General features: G+C 37.2%; 1 protein-coding gene across 2 annotated transcripts in view; it reads right to left on the bottom strand.

Annotated features, from left to right (window-relative positions):
- Positions 1–2,288: 2,288 nt before the first annotated feature.
- Positions 2,289–19,581, bottom strand: part of LOC145978241 (transducin beta-like protein 3) — a 70,565-nt gene continuing 53,272 nt past the window's right edge. For both annotated transcript variants that reach the window (XM_083110720.1, XM_083110719.1), the window contains exons 10-16: positions 15,434–15,561; positions 14,131–14,289; positions 13,046–13,211; positions 11,466–11,690; positions 7,849–7,976; positions 3,159–3,353; positions 2,289–2,444 (exon numbers count right to left, since the gene is read on the bottom strand). In XM_083110720.1, coding sequence (XP_082966846.1) covers positions 2,415–2,444; positions 3,159–3,353; positions 7,849–7,976; positions 11,466–11,690; positions 13,046–13,211; positions 14,131–14,289; positions 15,434–15,561 — 1,031 coding nt within the window. In that variant the 3' untranslated portion in view covers positions 2,289–2,414. The remainder of the gene's footprint in view (positions 2,445–3,158; positions 3,354–7,848; positions 7,977–11,465; positions 11,691–13,045; positions 13,212–14,130; positions 14,290–15,433; positions 15,562–19,581) is intronic.

Below are 19,581 nucleotides of genomic sequence, written 5' to 3'. Positions count from 1 at the left end.
AAATTCTGGTAAATTGATGCATATAACTGGAGTGGCATACTCGCACACTAATATTAATCAATATTTGGAACAACTTTTAATTGTTACAATTTTCAAGCATTTGACATCAGTATCGGTGGGAATCAGTAAGTGTATCCATATCGGTATTCATATCTGGTCAAAGTTGTGTCGGCTCAGCCCTAACTAACTCATGTTGTAAGTACACATTATGTCCATATCAACGAGTTGTACTTGGTGCGTACTGAAAGTCGTGATCAACTTTTTATTTCAGACGTAAATGTTCACGTAGAGCGATGCGCTGTATAAGACAGTTAGAACCATCTATTGTGACAACACACTTGAAAGTGGGGTGATCGGCGCAGTACGTATGCGCATTAGCGAGTAGCGAGTAATGGCTCCGTTTGACACGTCGTTTCGCCAGCGTGCAGTAATTGAATTTCTGTTGAAGGAAGGTGCATCAGCATCAGATATCCACCGCCAATTGCAAGAAGTGTATGGTGATCAGTGTATGACTGCCAGTAGCATCAGGCAATGGATAAAACATTTTAGAGGTGGAAACACAGACATCAGTAATCTCCCTCGCACAGGCCGCACGAGAACTGCCTCGAACAACAGGAACGTGGCTCGCATCCAGGAAATCATCCAGGGGAACAGGCGTGTTTCGGTTAGGGAACTTTCACACATTGTTGGAGTAGGGCACAGTGCTATCCAGGAGATGATTGATGTACTGGGTTACCGGAAAGTGTGTTTCAGATGGGTGCCAAGGGATTTGAATGCGGCACAAAAATGAAACAGAAAAGATGTTTGCACGGAACTTTTGGTGCGGTACCGAGCAGAAGATGGAGGCGAGGGTTTCTTGAAGTGTTTGGTTACTGGAGACGAAACCATTTTCCACCTCTATGAGCCTGAGAGTAAACGTCAAAGCCTGGAGTGGCGACATCAAACATCACCAAGAAAGAAGAAACCGAGGACAATGTCATCAACTGGCAAAGTAATGGGAACTGTCTTCTGGGATTCGGAGGGTGTTCTTCTCGTGGACTTTCTCACTCCTGGGGAAACAATCAATGCATCTCACTACGTGCGCACTTTGAGAAAACTTCGTCGTGCTATTCGTGAAAAACGTCCTGGCAGGGATAGTGTTATCCTCCAACACGACAATGCCAAGCTGCACACAGCACAGCTAACGAGGGATGAAGTTGCCAGATTTGGGTGGGAACTCCTTCGACATCCTCCCTACAGTCCAGATCTGGCTCCTTCTGACTTTCACTTGTTTTCTTTTCTGATAGAACACATGCGGGAAAACAGATATGACACCAACAAGGAAGTGGAACTTGCCGTTAGGAGAATACTCAGACGTGCCCGAACAGAGTTCTACAACAGAGGAATTTTCAAACTTCCAGAACGTTGGCAAAAATGTGTCGATTTAGATGGTGATTATGTTGAAGACTAATAAAGGTATGTACTTTAACAGGCATATATTAGATTCTTTTTTGTACAGTTTACTTCCTTCTTGTAACATGTTGATCACGACTTTCAGTACGCACGATACTAGTGAATGAAGGCTTTTAATTTCATACCTTGCTCTCTCGTACTAGTATTTTTGCTACCTTGCATATCTGACTGTGATTTGGATGGAAGACAGTTGAGGTTTGTGCAATTTATTAGACTGTTACAAATACTTACAATTCGAACAGACTGTGATGTGAATTTTTCCTTCTAAAGCACTTCTTGTACAGGGTGTCTGAGAAGTCCCAATATCTTTACTTGCATGTATCCTGGTGCGACTGTTGAAAAGTGGCTGGTATTCGGTTCTTTGGATTATTACAATTTTGTTGTTGTTTTATAATTCAGTATTAGTTACATCTTATTTAATTTTGGAAGTATTTGTGTCTAACTTAAAGTAATTGCCTTATTTAATATGTAATTTTAATACTTATTGAGTGAAGAGAAAAAAGAAGTAAATATATTATATAGAATGGTTGACATCCTTGCTCTGAAGGTCACATGGAATGCTGACTAGAATTTGTATGACAGCTTTTGGGTCATACCTGATGTGATTTATTGATTGATTTGTTGTTTTAAGTCCACCTTATGCACTGATAGGCTAATCGGGAATGACCTACAAATTACAAATCAGTAAAATTATTGGTAGTTTTACTGATATGCCTATATTGGCTGATACCAATAGGGCACAAATTAATCACTCCCATCCCTAGTATAAAGTTTTTATGACCTACAGATTACAGAGAAAAGTGGACATTAAAAGAACGTTTTTAAAAAATACCTTTATTCTCTGTCATTCATAACAAACTTGCTCAAACACTGCGCAAACACAGAAACTCATGGCTGCCTTGGAAACATCATCCATCACAAAAGTAATACTTACACATTCACACATCTTCTGATAAAACACATCAACTTAGAGAAATTGTTTCTTCCTCAACCTAAAGACAAAAAAAGAAATAATAGTTTTTCATTTTGCTTACACTAGTGTTATGAAAACAACATTTCAATACTTGCATTGTATTTTTGTTCAGCGACAAGGCAAAATTCAAACACAATTCCAGGTTTCCCAGGAAAAAATTCCCCAAATTCCTGGGCTACATTGTAATAATTGTGTTTCTTTAACATTTAAATTTTAAATTGTGTTTCTCGTGATCTATTTCGCCACCCATCTGGTGGCTTCGTGAGGCGTGTACTGTCTTCAGTACACGCCAGACAGTACATGGCTGATGAAGCCACCAGACGGGTGGCAAAATCGATCAAGATGAACAATTGCGCGGAAAAATGAAAAGTAAGCTTATCACAGTAAATTACCTATCTCCGCGTAACCGTCAAACAGATATCTTTAGATACTTTAAATTGTTTCAATTTTCAAGTATGCATTGGTATCGGGTCACAGTAATAAGCACATAATAATTATTTTCTAGCACAAGGTATAAGAGTTTCTCAGATAAGAAATAGACTACCATGCACATACCTGCACAGTAGCAAAAGGTATACATACTGAGTATGTGAAAATAATCATACTCCCATTTCCAAGTGGTATTTTCTTTAAAAGCTCAAACATATCGAATACCTGTGTATTTGAAGTCTTTAGTGCATACTTTGGAATGTTTTTGTGACTTGTGGACTCATAGAGGAGGTTGATCACTCACCTCTTTAGTAACTTGCTTGGTGAATGGTTTCATACACAAGGCTGTGTACTTGATGAAGTGCACGTCCATCATCAAACGGGTGAGCCTCTGCATGTGCCTCTCTGTGTACGGCAGAAGTCCCGCGACGAGCTTCCCCGCTCCTGGCATCTTCTGAATGTTCCAGGAGGGATCGTCGAGGAGCACGGAGATCACCAGCTGGAAAGAACAAGTAGCCGGTGAAGCAATTACAGTGTCGGCAAAAAGTTTAAGGGCAAGAAGTAAGTTTCTCATGCCATTTAATCATGACTAGAGCCCAGATGTTCAGGCATTTGTAATGTGGAAAATAGACACCAGAAAGCAAAAATATAGGCACAATAAACTGAAAAAAGTGCCAAATTACAAATTTCATTCAAAAAGCATCTACATGGAAATAACATATAAATTTCCTTTGTTGTCTTGATTACACAAAACAACTAGGATTTTTATTTTTCAACATTCATTGACAGATGTCTGTCAAAGACAGAATGCTTTTCCATAACAGAAAATGATCTCTTCAACAATGATTACTTTGACAAAAGTAATTAGATCTTACATGAAACAGGCTATTGTAACCAGATTCATATCATTAAGAAAACACTTTTCACCTTTAAGAATATCACAAATTGTTTTACATTTTTCCAATTCCTGCAACAGCTAGCATTTTTCTCCTGACACTTCAACTAACTGCTGTATCGATTTCTCGAAGATTTTCGTGGATTCTATAAGGATTTCATCCCTTATAGAATCCCAGCTTTGTAATTGTCTCTGGCAACACCATAATGTGCTAATAAATAATGTTCTTGAAAGAAAAATAAGTTATATACAATTAATTTTTAAAATCTAAAATTTCACTGAAAAATGGCAAAAAAGGCATTAAAATTAAAAAATAGGTAGTAGGGTATAAAATACACAAAATATTTGCAACATAAAAATGTATATGAAGAAAAATTTTATCAGGAAAAAAAGGCATTTTGACAAACTGTTGGGAACTAATCACGACAAAAGTTGAGATGACCACCTTCTGCCGTAAGCACATCTGGATATGCTCAGGCATGGAATGGATCAACCTGCGATATTCCTCCACCATCACCTGCTGCCAAAGTGTTGTCACAGCAAGCTGTAATTCGGCAACATCCGTCGACTTCATTTTGGACAACCTGTAACACATTGCATTCCAGAGGTTCTCAACTGTGTGGAATTCTGAACCTCTTGCAGGCCAAGGCAATACGTCAACATCGTTGTCATCTCTTAATGTCTTGAGCAACAGATTTCTTTCCCATGTTGACGACACAATTGCTACTGGTCCACAACAACAAGCCTCTGCCCTCTCACAGGCACTCTGGAGAGGAATCAGTTGAGAAGACAGCAAGCAGCATGGTTCCAATGTTGCAAAAGCATGCATACTCACGTTTTCGTTTCAATGTAGCACAAACATGGTCACTAGCAGTATCCTTGCACAGTGCCTCCTATTTGCATGCACAGTTGCAATGGTTGACAATGTCCTAAGGTGCACAATGCATTGTTTCCACATTGTCATAGCATGTTCCCTTTCACAGACCATCGCTTCCACTAGGACTGTGCAACAAGGCTAACGAGTGTTGCATTCCGTTTGCTTGTGGTTCCCAATTCCTTGATCGTGAGGTCGGGTATTGACCCTCCCATTGTAAACCATTATGCCAGTGAACACTGCATGCAATGATTACCATGACGATCCCTACTTGGTTCTTGCAGCAACACAGTGCTGTTGTCAAGCTCTTTTATATGCAGTGCTACTTTGACAGAAAGTACAAGGATGTCCTTAAACAAGGAAGTGGGAATGTCCTTAAACAAGGAAGTGGGAATGTCCTTAAACAAGGAAGTTGGGATGTCCTTAAACAAGGAAGTGGGGATGTTCTTAAACTTTTTGTCCTTAAACAAGGCAGTGCGAATGTTCTTAAACAAGACTAAGTGATGTCCGTAAACTTGTTGTCAATGTCATTTAATGCATGCATGTCTTCATAACATATTAAGTCCATTCTCACTTTATTGTCTTCAGTTAACCAGTGGATACTCATTTGTACATACAGGAAAACCTCGTTAATACGATATTGGTTAATACGAAGTACCCTTTAATCCGAAGTTTTTCCCATTCCCCAGCTGATAAGATAGGATTCATAATGTATTTCAGTACGGATAAATCGAAATACGGATAATTTTTAATACGAAGTTGTTTACAAGACCCTTCTGCAAAACTGGTTTCGCTTAATTCGAAGTAGACACCTGCGTAAGTCGACAAGAGAAGATTGAATGTGGAGAGAGCTTGGACGTTATTTTAACTTGATCTTGACATGTTTCCTTGTCCTAAGAGCTGCTGACAACTCGAGGGAAGCAGCCCGAAATGCCCGCTGGACATTGACATTCTTTGTCAATGTGCATGGGAGGTCAAGCTCTTTCCCCGTTGAATGCGCCACCTTGGAAATATTCGCGAGATAAGATCGCACGAATGTTCCAAAATACAAGACGCGTGGCATCTGGAAGTCTCACCCATCTGTCTAGCTCTGAGCTCGAGATACAGCGAACAACTTTTGGCCTGGTAGCCGACAACTTCTGGTAACCACTTTCATTAAAAGCATGTTCTTTGTGCCCTGTAGAACTTCATAAAAAAAGGGAAACTGTTACAGATAATCAAAGCCACATAGGCCAACTAAAGATCGTCAACCCTCTTAATGCGTTGTCATCTAGGTTTCCCGCAAAAGTTGACGTCGATCTTACGTATGTTGCAACTTCAGTTTCTCGCTTCATACGTTTCCCAACTGTGCCGGTCATAAAATTTGCCAAAACAGTGTTTTGTTGTCTGAGTGACTTCTCCCCTTTATCTATCAGCAAAAGGGGAGGGGGGGGGCGTTGCTAGTTGTTTCGGCCACGATTTTCTTGCTCGTGTGCGCACATGGGCTCCTTTCCTTTGGCGTCTAAAAAAAAGCAAACAGTTCTGAATACCTTCTTTAAAACGAACAAAAACCGCATGATAAGTAAAAGAAAAGTGAGCCCCTTCCTTCTCCTACAACAGGTCATTATCCGCCACTGGTGTGCATGGTAATGTGATAATTGCAGAATTCAGGTCCCTCTTTCTTGTTTGAATGCAGCTGTCTGGATAGGAAATATTGCCCGTATTATTGTCTGTTGCATGGTAAAAGGTAATGCAAGGATCATTTTTTTTATACACTGCTGATAAAAGTTCAGTCTTCGACAACTGCCTTATCATTAAAATGCCGATGATTTCCCTTCTGCCACCTGCTGATCTAACTTCCAGCTGGTCTCATTGTGTTTATGCTGCAGCTAGCGCCAGTGTTTAGTCTAGCATCTGGAAAGCTCTCGCTTGCCGATAACTGCAATGACTCATCCTGTGCAAAGGAATAAGCTTCATTGTTTTGAATCTCACAAAGCCATATAATCCCCGCTTTTCTTCAGAACCATTAGCACGCTGCTGAAAAAAAAAAAAAAACACAACACAATGCTCAATGTAGGAATACGAGAGGAAAAGTTTTGGCGGAGCGAGTGTTGACCTCCAGAATACTCCTGAAACCTACAATAAATTGTCGATTAATCTGAAAATACGCAAGTTTCATAAAGTTTGTTTTTAGTTCATTTTATGCTGATAAGCTAAGCGGGACTAAATATAGTTTAAAGTGGGATCCAAACCAGAGTGATTATCGAGTGCGGCACTGTTTAATGTGTCCTAGGATACACATTCGGTGCAAACAGATCGCAAGTTGTGTGTTTACTTTTCAGAGTGGATTACAATGCAAGTTGAGGAAGAGTTTGAACTGATCCCTGCAAAGGGGGAGGGGGGGACAAATATGAAGTTAACTGAAGCAAAGAATACGTGACTTTTTTTACGATGTGTTTTAAACAGCCGAACCACAACGAAATTTACAGCCCCGATTTTTTTGTTTTGTTTTGTGCGAGGGAAAGGTTGTGTTCTCTCCCAAGAGAATCTTCTCTTACCAGGACAATGTTCTAGTGAACGTACATAAAATCCAATATTCATTCTGTCTGTCTGATTATCTCCCGTCTCTTGCTCGCGCCAGTGTGACTACTGTCAAGATTCTTCCGAGTTTCACTTCTTGCAACAAACGAGATTGTTTTCCTTTCCGTAGGTCTCCATGCAAACGGGTTTCTTATGAACTAAAATTGTAAGAACGACTTTGCACAATTAAAAGAAAATACCGTTTTTTATAAGACTTTTTGCCACGACATGCATCCCGTGCATAACCGGTTGTATAATTAGGCAGGATAAATGGTGTTAACTGTCTCCTTGGAATCTTTGCGTCCGCGTTAAGCTCCGTGTTCTCATTTTGTGTAACATTTTTTACACGTACAATATTATTATATAGTACATATAAAGCTTATTTCTGAGCTACCACCAAGTATAAAACATCCTTTGTGGGAGTAATTTATACTCTACTTTATTTACACCTGAAAACAGGCGCCATCTTGAAAAGTTTGGATAACTCGAAGTCGTTTAATACGAAGTTGACATTTTTTGGTCCCTTGAACTTCGTATTAACGAGGTTTTCCTGTACTTTAAAGGCATTTAAAGAATTTCAAATGTAGGAAAATACAAAATCTGCCCAAATGTAAAGTCTGGGACCAGGAAGCTTAAATGTTGAATAAACAATGAAGAAAGAATTACCTGTGCTGGCCGACAGCATTTGCTGTTTGCATTCCAAGACGAAGCAGATTGCAACAAAACTTCCTTCTGATCTGGTCTCAACTGGTGGATGGTGTCTTCCAAGCCTGTTTCTCCTTTCTTCATAATTTCTGACAAGCAAATAAACAATAAAATGTAATAACAATAATAAAGATACTTTAAACGTAACATTAAGACAAAAATCTTGGCTGAAATTACATCAAGATCCAAATGAATTCCTCTGCCCCCCATAACAATATACAGTACTAATATTCACAGTTCTAAGACAACTACTATCATACTGTTCATGGGGCAACTATGGTTGAGTTTTGAATCATTATTTGTATACATATGACTACTGTGAAACTACCAGAATCTATCAAGATTATCAAGAAATACAGTGAAACCTCAATTATAGGTTCCCAGATTTTGCATTTTACACATTATACATTCAATCCTCATGGTCTCAGTATAGCAAAATGTTTCAAAATTTTTCCATTTGTTCTTTTCCGCCACATTTTAAGTTTTTCTCTTGGTTCACTGTAAAAGAAAATCGAGGTGCCACAGTAGAAACTATGACTTCACCTTGTGCCAACATAATTCACATCAAATACTAAAAGAACTTTTTACTTACTTTCTACAATTGATATTTCCAATGCATATTTATATAATACACAATATTGCAAACAGTATTCATTAGTCTTTTATATCACATTTATTATTATTATTATTATTATTATTATTATTATTACAAGAACATTACACTCAAGATTTTACAATACAAAATTAAAAGACGAAATAATAAGGAAAAGAAGAAATATTAAAACTAATCTGACAGTTTAACACAAGTCTTTTAACATTTTCTGATCGTTAACTTGATGAAGATAGTTTGAAATGCTTGAAATAATGTGTAGAAATATGTGTCAGAAAAATCAAATACACAAAGTATGGTTGAGCCAATACCACTTTGCACTGATACCAGTGCTGATACTCTTACGGATTCCCACCAATATCAATACTTGAAAATTATAACAATTCAAAATATTTTAGTGTATTTACAAATGTTAATGCAAAATTTTTCCACCAGAACTATACATCAAACCATCCAAGTTTTGCTTTAAAATATTCACAATTTCACTTGAGATAATAATTTCATTACAAAATTTATTTCTCCACTCAATGTTTCAAAAATGATAAAAAGTGCATATTTTGCATAATTTCCAGGATATTATGACTGTGTGAAGGTGTTAACAGCACTTTTATGGACCCAGTGAAATATCCGGGCTACAAAGAGTATCAGCTAATCCCAATACATTGGATTTGGTATCGGATCAGCTGTTACATATAATACAATGTTTTTGATGTTACATATTACTTACTTTTTGAATGGTTCCAGTACACATTTATTTTATTTTTTAATGCATATTTTACTGTTTTTAGTACATAATTATTCAGACCCTAGTAATAATATTGAAAATAAATCACACTCCGTCTCATAGAAATTACAAAAATCTTATTTACAAATCAAAATTGCAAAATTGTCATAGTTAATGGAACATTAACCCCTTAAGTGTGGATAGCGTATATATACGCCCACCGCATTGTGCTGCTGTAGTGCGGAAGGCGTATATATGTGCTTTATGTTTGTTTATTCAATTTACTGTGGCGTATATAGTTACACAGACATTTGGTGAGATAGTTCTAGCTGTAGTAGAAACAGAAACTAGTAGCAAGAGAGAAAACAAGATGAAAAAGAAGAAGACGAAACTAATTTTTCCCTTCTTCTTCTCTCTTTTCATCTTTTTCCTCTCTTGCTACTAGTTTCTGTTTCTACTACAGCTAGAACTATCTCACCAAATGTCTGTGTACGAGGGCCACTATTTATATTTTAAGCCTTGGCAACACTGATTGAAGTTAGGCGTGATTTGACGTTTGCACGGAATCGTCTGGCATTATTGACCATAACGTACTTCAAATGTTTTGTCAATAGCTTCATTTGTGTTGTTTATGTTGCCTTGGAGATTGTGCGACAACAATAAAATGGAATTAACTCGTGAACATTTTCGTGCGATGATTTTTTACGATTTTCGACGTGGATTATCAAGACAAGAGTGCATCGATCAACTTACTTCCACATTTGGCGATGAATCTCCATCCTTTGCCACTGTGAAACGCTGGTATAACGAATTTAATCGTGGCCACCATTCGCTCACCGACGAGATTCGCGAAGATCGTCCAAAATCAGTTGTTGTTCAAGAAAACATTGATGCTGTGCAAAACCTAATACTGCAAGATCGTCATGTGACATACTGTGAGATTGAGGCAACCATAGGCATTAGTTCCACCAGCATATATAAAATATTACATGATCATTTAGTTGTGAGAAAGGTATGTTCACGTTGGATCCCACACAATTTGACAAAAACTCAAAAAGACGCTCGCGTCAATTGGTGCAAACAAATGCTCAATAAATACAATCGTGGTACTTCAAAAGACGTATATAAGATTGTAACAGGTGACGAATCATGGATATATGCATATGAGCCGGAACGTAAACAGCAGTCGACTGTATGGGTGTTTCAAGATGAACCCAATCCAACAAAAGTTGTTCGCGCTCGAAGCACATCGAAACAAATGGTCGCCTGTTTTTTCGGGAAAACTGGTCATGTGGCAACTGTGCCTTTAGAGGAACGTAGAACGGTCAACTTTGAATGGTACATGACAATTTGTTTGCCAGAGGTCTTCGGTCAAATACGGAAAACAAACAAACGCCGTCGGATCATTCTTCATCAAGACAATGACAGCTGTCACACATCTCGTCTAACAACAAACTTTATGAACAATCAAAAAATCGAATTGATGGGTCATCCGCCATACAGTCCTGATTTGGCACCCAATCACTTCTTGTTCCCGAATGTCAAGAATAAATTGCGTGGACAACGATTTTCGTCGGCGGAAGACGCCGTTGATGCTTTCAAAAACCATATTATGAAGGTGTCTCAAGAAGATTGGAAAAACTGCTTTCACAAATGGTTCGAACGAATGCAAAAGTGTATTGACCATAAAGGAGAATACTTCGAAAAACAATAAAGCAGTTTTCAATGCCAAATTCCTGTTTTTTCATTGTTAGGCTCAAAATATAAATAGTGACCCTCACCACAGTAAATCGAATATAGTTGAAACAAACATAAAGCGTATATATACGCCTTCCCCACTACAGCAGCACAATGCGAAGGCCATATACTGAATTTGACGAAAAAATCTACGTTTTCCAGTAGCGACTTGTTCAACAAATTCCACACTTAAGAGGTTAAAAACATGCCCTAAAATTTAATTTAATATCCCCCCTTCCCCCAGACTAGTCAGGTAACAGTGCAAATCAAGAGTAAAGGTTGCATTACAAGATAAAGTGTAAGGTGTTGGAATTATAGCAACTTTTTCTTTAACAATGGCAATTTACATGTTACTGTAAAAGACCACCACTTTCTAATCCACTTACAGTTATGTACTACATGAAGCTACCAGACAGGCGATGAAATCGGTGGATTAGAATGATTTACATTTCTCCGCATAAATGCTAAACATATATCTTTAGATGAAATGTGACTATCACTGCCTACCTTGCACTATTCTAAGAACCTGGCGAGGCCTCTGGAGAGTCAGGGCAAGGTTCAAGGCTTTCAGCAACTGGTCCTGCTGCAGGAGGTTCCTTAACTGCTGGTCCTGCAGCGCCAGTTTCTCTTCCTTCTCCCAAGTTTCTTGCTTCTTCAAGACTGTCATATCCTTCCACACCAAGAGCGCTGAATCTGTACCTCCGCTCACAACCTTATTCTCGGTTTGAGACACTAACAAAAGAAATGACAAGTAATTTTTACGAATATTATAGGCTTCAACCATATTTTAATGTAAATATATATATAATCTGGCAATACACCTCGGTAAAATAATGAACAAAATGAAATGGCTTCGAAGGCTTCACAAACACATTTATTTACATCTCAAAGAAATTGAAGCATTTACACCAAGATTACTTTTCCCCAACACGGACCATGATTCATGCACTTTGTTCTTATGGACGTTTGAGTTAGCATAACAAGCTGCATACCACAATGGGGCATTCAATGTGAAGTATCCCTAAGCCTCAATCTTTAAAATTAAATGCAATGCTAGAATGTTATCCTCTATTGAGTGAACAATCTAAAACTGGCATTTCCATAAAAATGCAAGTATTACACACAATAAAGTTCGAGGGTAGAAGGTATTTTAAATATTGTTTGCTTATTTTAACTTTCTTATTTACTTGTGTTTTGTATTGTGTCCCATCTGTGACACCAAAACACAATTATTTTCTCCTTTAATTGTTAAATTTTACCCTCAACTCCACTAGATTATTCAAAGATCAATTACCTTCTCTCTTTGTATTAAATAATTTATTTTTCAGCATTTCTTAATTCACAGAAATTAAAATAAATTTCATATTAAGTAAAGATGCAGTGTTTCGCCTGTCCCACTAGTGACACAAAACTGTTCACTTGTAGCTACAAATCTGGGAAAGTACTTTAAGGGTAGTTATGTTTAATCAACAGTGTTTAGTTTCATTATTCATTGCACAGAAACTGTAAGAAAAATGTTGCTTAACTATCAGTAGAATAGTTACTTTGCGTATTATGAAAAATGTAGTCAGCGCGTGACAATGGAATGTCCCATACACATGATAAATGGTGTTTATGTGTTGTTAGAAGCACTGTCTACAAACCACACACCCAACCCCATTGTCGAACATACATTTAGTTAAAAAGTACTCTATTATATTTGATGTGTATGCGAGTGAGTGAGTGAGCGATGATGGTGCACCTGCCAAATGCTGCACAACAATTTTGAATAGCCTAATTATCCTGAAATTTATGCAAAATTAAAGGTTTACATTTATTTTGCACTAGCATTGTTTCAAAAACTGCCGCAACAGGTACATTTTATTGATGCACATCATAGAAGTGGAATACTTACACAATAATATTAAACAATATTTTGAACAATGTTTAGTTGTTCCAAATACTGAATCTGGAGAATATCAGTATCAGAAAAAGAATTATATAGCATAGTATACGGAATTTACACATTTGTCCTTAAATTACACCTGACAAATTTTACAAAATTAATAAACTAAATTATTCATGATTTGTTAAAATATCTAACGTACCTGCTAAGGCCCAAATTCGACCAGTGTGCCCATCCATGGAAGTGACACACTCACTGTTCTTAATGGACCACAACTTCAACAGCCCGTCTCCACCTGCAGTGATAAGTTGCATTCCTCGACTGAGGAACTCCACCCTTAGCACCGAGGCATCATGGCCTTCAAAAGACTGAAATACACAATTGGAAACTTGTTAAGACTTGTTACGGGACTTTAGATGTAGTAAGATATGAATACCGGTATATACATGAAATGCGCTTACATATTCGGTGACCAGTAAAATTTATGGAGTAAAATAAACAGGTTCACAGATATGTAAGCAGGTTATGTATATTAATTGTTTACAACTGGTTAAAAGAGCTAGTTTAACCAGTATGAAATCAAGAGAATTTAGGCAGGAGCTCAAACTATAAAACTCTACAAATAGGTTAATCGGGATTGAACCTACAGTTTTCAAGTGGGCTCTGAACCACTTTGCAAAAAGAAATTCACGTGTCTTTCAGTGGTCCATAAACACAACAATCGCCATGTTCTTAGTGTTAAAATGAAGTTCTATTCATAAGAAGCAAGTTTATTCAAGATTGAGCAAAATAAATTAGCAGAGAGAGAGAGTGTGTCTTCTTTCACTCTCTTGTTCTCTTTCTTTCACACTTTCTCTCTCTAGACTCTTTTTTTCTCTTCACTTCTCTCTCCTTGGCCCCTCTCTCTCCCAAGCAGAAAGGGGAGAGATAGAGGGGGTAGGTAGGTTAGGAAGAAAGAAACAGATATCTGCCACCAAGGAGCAGTTTCAACAAAAAGTTTATTTTTCTTTCATTCTTAAATATTGGCAAGTACAAAAAAATCTTGATTTCTCACATTTTCAGGATTTCAGGTCAGTGGGAATCCTCTGTAAGGTGTAATTAGTAGTTTTGACTGGTTGCTTGATTGAAGGCTAATTGGGACTGGACCTACAATTTAAAGTGGGATCCGAACCACTGTGCCATATGCCTCCAACGGGTATCGAACCCGGAACACCTTGATTACAAGGGGACGACGTTACCACTACGGCATCCGGGAGACCCTAGTAGTTTTGAGAAACAACTAATTACCTTGATGCAAGAGAAGTCCGTGAGAGACCACAATTTGACAAAAGCATCTGCTGATGAAGTAGCCAAGGCTTGATCCACTGGAGAAAAACGGACACACCAGATTCCACGTTTATGTCCACGGAGTACACCTGCTAGCTTCAGCCCATCTGCAAACCACACCTGCAGCCAAACAAATTAAATTTAGTAGTTTTTGTGATTGTCAAAGTAAGGATTGCTACAAATATGCAAAAAATATACCCGAAATTGCCACTGAATTAACTTAGAAGCAAATTTAGGTACATGCTTCACAACAGAAGTTCTATTTTCTACAATTTTGATTTAATGAAGTTACTGCCCTCTTTCAAAATAATGGAGAAAAGTTATTTTCGTTAACTGTGTTTATTATGCTACTAAATAGTGTTAGTTACTCAGTATATGTCAACATTGCATAGCAGTGTAGGTACCATTCAAGTACCCTGTTTTGGAAAGTAAATATCCATGTATGTTAAGTTTCTTTTCTTAACTAAAAAAACATGACAGTCATCTGGTCATGCACATTAATTAGGGTGGTGAACAAACCATTCAGATTCGTCATAGAACATTTGACATTTACTATTGAATGTTAGAGATAGGGCCTGGATAATTATCTACTAAAATACAATAAAATATATACATTAGCCAGATTTATCGGTACACGATCGGTATCGGCCAATATAGGCAGATTGGTATATCGGTAAAATTACTGATTATTTTACCAATTCGATATATCTACAAATATCTTATAATTTAGAGCAAAATTGTGCCATTTTGTTATAATTTTTATGAACAATCTGCATGCCCTACATTTTAAAAAATACATTTCTAAATATGCAACTCCTTTTGCACTGCAGTCACTTGGAAACAAACATTTTTTTAAACAGATCAATGAACTATTCAGGTTCTTGAAGGACCATTTGGAATTTTATATCGGATCGGTAGAATATTGGTTACTTTTATCAGTAAATTTTATATCGATATCGGACAAAATTTCATGTCGGCCATCCCTAATATACATATACCTATATGCATAAAAAAATCCAAAATATCTACTGAAATCATTCAAAAAGTAATAAATATGTAACATAAAAACATATTACCAGCATTGCTATTCTATATGCCATTCTCAGCCACCTAAAGGTTAAAATAATTCTAATCTGTCTTTGCTACTTTAATGATATCATTCTGGCAATAACTTCAATAAATGGCAGGAACTATACTCCATGTGGGACCATTTAAAATGCAAGGCATCTGAAGTAACTTCACTGTTTGACTATATAAAGCATACCTTTGCCGTTTTATCCTGTGAACCAGTTGCTACTAGCTTATCATTTGGTGACACACAGACACTGTTGATGTCTTTATCGTGGGCTACTTCAGTGTATTTGACTGCCAATGTATGGGCTGGATTCTCATCTGTAAAAAAAAAAAAAATTTAAATACTCAATCCGCACACTTTTAAAGAACAAAGAACTAAAACACAGCCCACAAATGTTCTTAATACAGTGGAACCATGATTTTACATTTTTGTGCAATCACCTTGGTCCGCGAAACACGAAAAATCGAGGTTCCACTGTAATAAGTAGACCATGGATTAATATGTAATATCAAAGTACAAAATATGTACATATTAGGTCAGTCAAAAAGTAAATGCAATCTCCTTTTTTTATTTTTCACAACAACAATAGAAAACTTACAATGATATCATTTTCCAACATAGTCCCCCTGCACTTCAATAACTTGGTCCAACGTTCCACAAGCTTTCCGATACCCTGAGAAAAAAAGGTTTTCGGTTGAGCAGCAAGCCACGTATGCACTGCTTCCTTCACCTGTTGATCTGTGTCAAATCGACGGCCTCTTAAAGCATCTTTAAGTGGACCGAACAGATGGTAATCTGATGGGGCGAGATCGGGACTGTATGGGCTCTAACACCTCGAAGCCCAGATTCTGAAGAGTTTGAGCAGTGTAGGCGGCAGTATGGGGACGCGCATTGTCATGCAACAAAAGAATGCCTTCCGACAATCGACCTCGTCGTTTGCTTCGAATTGCAGGCTTCAACTTGTTCGAAAGCATATCACTGTTTATTGTTGTCCCCTTTTCCACATAATGTTCCATAATTACAACTTCTGAGTCCCAAAAAAGTGTGAGCATCACTTTTCCTGCAGAGTGTTGATGCTTGACTTTTTTTTTCACTGGAAATTCAGGGTGTTCCCATTCCATGCTCTGGCGTTTGCTCTCAGGTTCGAAGTGATGGATCCATGTTTCATCTCCAGTGATGATTCGTTTCAAAAAAGGCTTCACCTTCGTTAGCATGTCTGTCCAATAATTGCTGACAGATTCTCACATGATTTCGCTTGTTCTCGTCAGCGAGTTCTCGCACAGACTTTATGAAAGTTGAGCCTGTTATGGACAATTTCATATGCAGAACCATGACTAACGTGCATATGGTTTGCCACTTCATCAACAGTCACTCGTCGGTTATTCAGAACCAGCTCACGGACTTGCTCAATGTTGTCATCAGTAGTGGATGTGACCTGCTCTTTCCTCGTCCTTCACACTTGTTCGGCCGGTTTTGAACTTTTCAATCCACTGGTAAACACTTCGCAGCGGTAAAACATTGTCACAGTATTGTGCTGAAAGTCTTCTATGGATTTCAGCTTCTGGTACACCTTCAGACCACAAAAAAAGGATTACAGAACGCTGTTCTTCTGTGGTGCACACGGATAGTGGCGCAGCCATGTTTACTTGGCAACACTGCAGAGTGAACTGAAGTGATGATGCTGTAACCTGCCACAGGCGAAGACAACGATACTATCTATCGGCTTGCGAGCTCAGAAAGCTGTACAGCCAACCTACGGAAGAAAAGAAAAACATTGCATTTACTTTTTGACTAACCTAATAAATATGTAACAATAATTGATAAAATATGTACCTAGATATATATTATCAAAAGGACATGTAGCTAAATATGTAGTATCAAATAATATGTAATTTTAATAACAATCGAGTATCGAAGCCATTTCAAGAATTCTGCTAGGTATTTATTTTATTTGAACATATTCAACTTAATTTTAAGGACATAAGTTGTTCAAATTAAAATTTGTATCAAATTTATAAACTCAAAAAAGAGCTTATTGTAACTTTCGAAACAAATTGTAAAAAGAAGCATCTACAGAAAAAAGAAATGAAAATACATAGCTACTTTTGTACAAGGAAACATATTGTGTAACTCACTACGTACAGGAAAGTAGCTTTCTTGTCCACCAATGCCAAGAGGGAGAAACTCCAGCATCTTTCGATAAATAGCAGTTCCCATATATTTTTTTTTCTTCTTCTTCAGCTTCTCTGTTGACTTGGCAGTCAATTTCTGGTGACAGTAAACACTATGCATCTCATTGATTAGAAAATATAACATCACATGAGCTACAATTTTTCTTCATCATGTTTCCGAGATCGAAAACATAGGAAAAAGGATCAAGACAGGAAAAAACTACCAAAATATGTTGTTTTATGTAAAGTAAATTAGCAAATATGTAAAATATGTGCAAATATGTAACATAAAACGTATGCAAAATCATGTCAGTTCCTTGACATTTTCCTGTTCAAGGTATGTATCTAGAAAAGAATAGAAAATGTAATTACATACAAATCCGAGCTCTAGTAATAAGATATATTTTTGTTTTTAAAACATTGCTTCACGTACTTACGCAACTCGGAAAGCATTTACACCAGGAATTGGTTAATTGATGTGATTTACTTTGCTTAACTTTCTGCCACTTTTGACTTATTGCAACAATGACGATGGTGATATGATAGGATGGATCAAGGGACAATCACACACATATATGCACGACACAGCATGAGCCCCATCCCCGGAGGATTACACTGGCAGTTGATTCCAGACTCCACAGCCTCAATAGTCTGCAAAATGCAGTCCAGGGTGTACTACGTGGAAGGTCACCCATTACACCATAACTACTTCAGTATCTTGCAATAAAATAGGAACGCTAGATTGACAATGCCAGATTGGTGGACAAGCATGTTAAGTGAAAGACTTTTGAACTTGCTGCTGAAGTTCCCATGTTCAACTCTCGGCCTCGACATGGGTGTTCATTCTGGATGCTCCTTCATCAATTTCATCCAATAATTTAATCACTCATCCTCATCATTGCAATTAGCCAAAGTGGTAGAAAAGTGACAAAAATACTAGGGCCGAGACAATGACTGATGTATGGGTATCACAGTACCAGTGGGACTTTAGCCGATAATTTTCCAGTGTTTTGTTTTTCATGGGATCCACAAAAATGCCACACAAACATTTTCGTGGGGTCTAATTATCTTGGACGTTAGGCAAAATCCCAAGTTTCTGTTGATTTTGCACTAATATTATGTGAAAAAAATGTATTTTGTGATTACATAATGGGCATTATAATATTCTGATGCAATTTTTGAATACTTTAAAGCAAGGTTCTGGTATATTGATGCCTACAATTGGATTGACTGATTTGATTATTTTGTTTCTATTTTCTGTCAGTTTTGGTTAATCGTGAAGATGGGGATGAGTGATCGTATGATGAAATTGATGAGTGATAAGTAGAGGCACATATTTTTGGTAAATAAAAAACCAAAATTTCGGTACAAAAACAGAGTCAATTTAGAGTTCAAAAGCTGTAAATAAAATTAAATTTGGGTGTTATAGAAGTGAAAAGTCAGATCAAAAGTGGTATATAAAATGACATTTTGGTTTTAAAACTGTGAATATAATCCTAAATCTGATAAAAAAACTGCACTTACTACACAAAATAAACATATCCCTTCTAATAGCACATTTATGTAGTTACCAGAGTATTAAGTTTATTCCTGTATAAAGGGGCGCATTTTTGCTTCTCAAATATTTAAAGCAGAATTAATTAATCTTCCGTAGATTGCATAACTTACAGGATAATTCAAACTTCGGAAAGTGTCGCATCGTGTTTAAGAGTCTGTTTCGCATTTTGCAGTTCAATTCGCATCATTTCGTGACAAAAAAGGGTAGGAAAATGCAGCTCACACCTTTCAAAAACATGGAAAATCAACATTACAATGTGTTATTTCACATTTAGTGTTTTCGTCACAAACGAAATATGTGCCTCTAGTAATAAGACACTTACAAACACCAATGCCAGGCTGGGATTCGAACCCAGGACTCCTGGCATTGTAGCACGATGTGCTAAGAACTCCACCACGGAGGCCAGCGCCTATAATTGGAGTTGAAAACTCACCCACTAATATCAATCAATATTTTCAACAACTTTTATTTGTTAAATTTTCAAACATTGGTATTGCAGGGTGTCCTACTAAATGTCTGTTTTTAAATTCCAGTTTTTTTCCAGGTCTATTTATATTATTTTCCAGGTCTATATTTTTTAAACAAAGAAAAGTTGTTATTGTTAATAA

The sequence above is a fragment of the Lepisma saccharinum genome, chromosome 24 (genome assembly GCF_977018435.1).
Source record: "Lepisma saccharinum chromosome 24, izLepSacc3.1, whole genome shotgun sequence".
Lineage (NCBI taxonomy): Eukaryota > Metazoa > Arthropoda > Insecta > Zygentoma > Lepismatidae > Lepisma > Lepisma saccharinum.
Note: the sequence above shows the minus strand (reverse complement) of the source record. Positions and strands in the feature narration are given on the sequence as shown.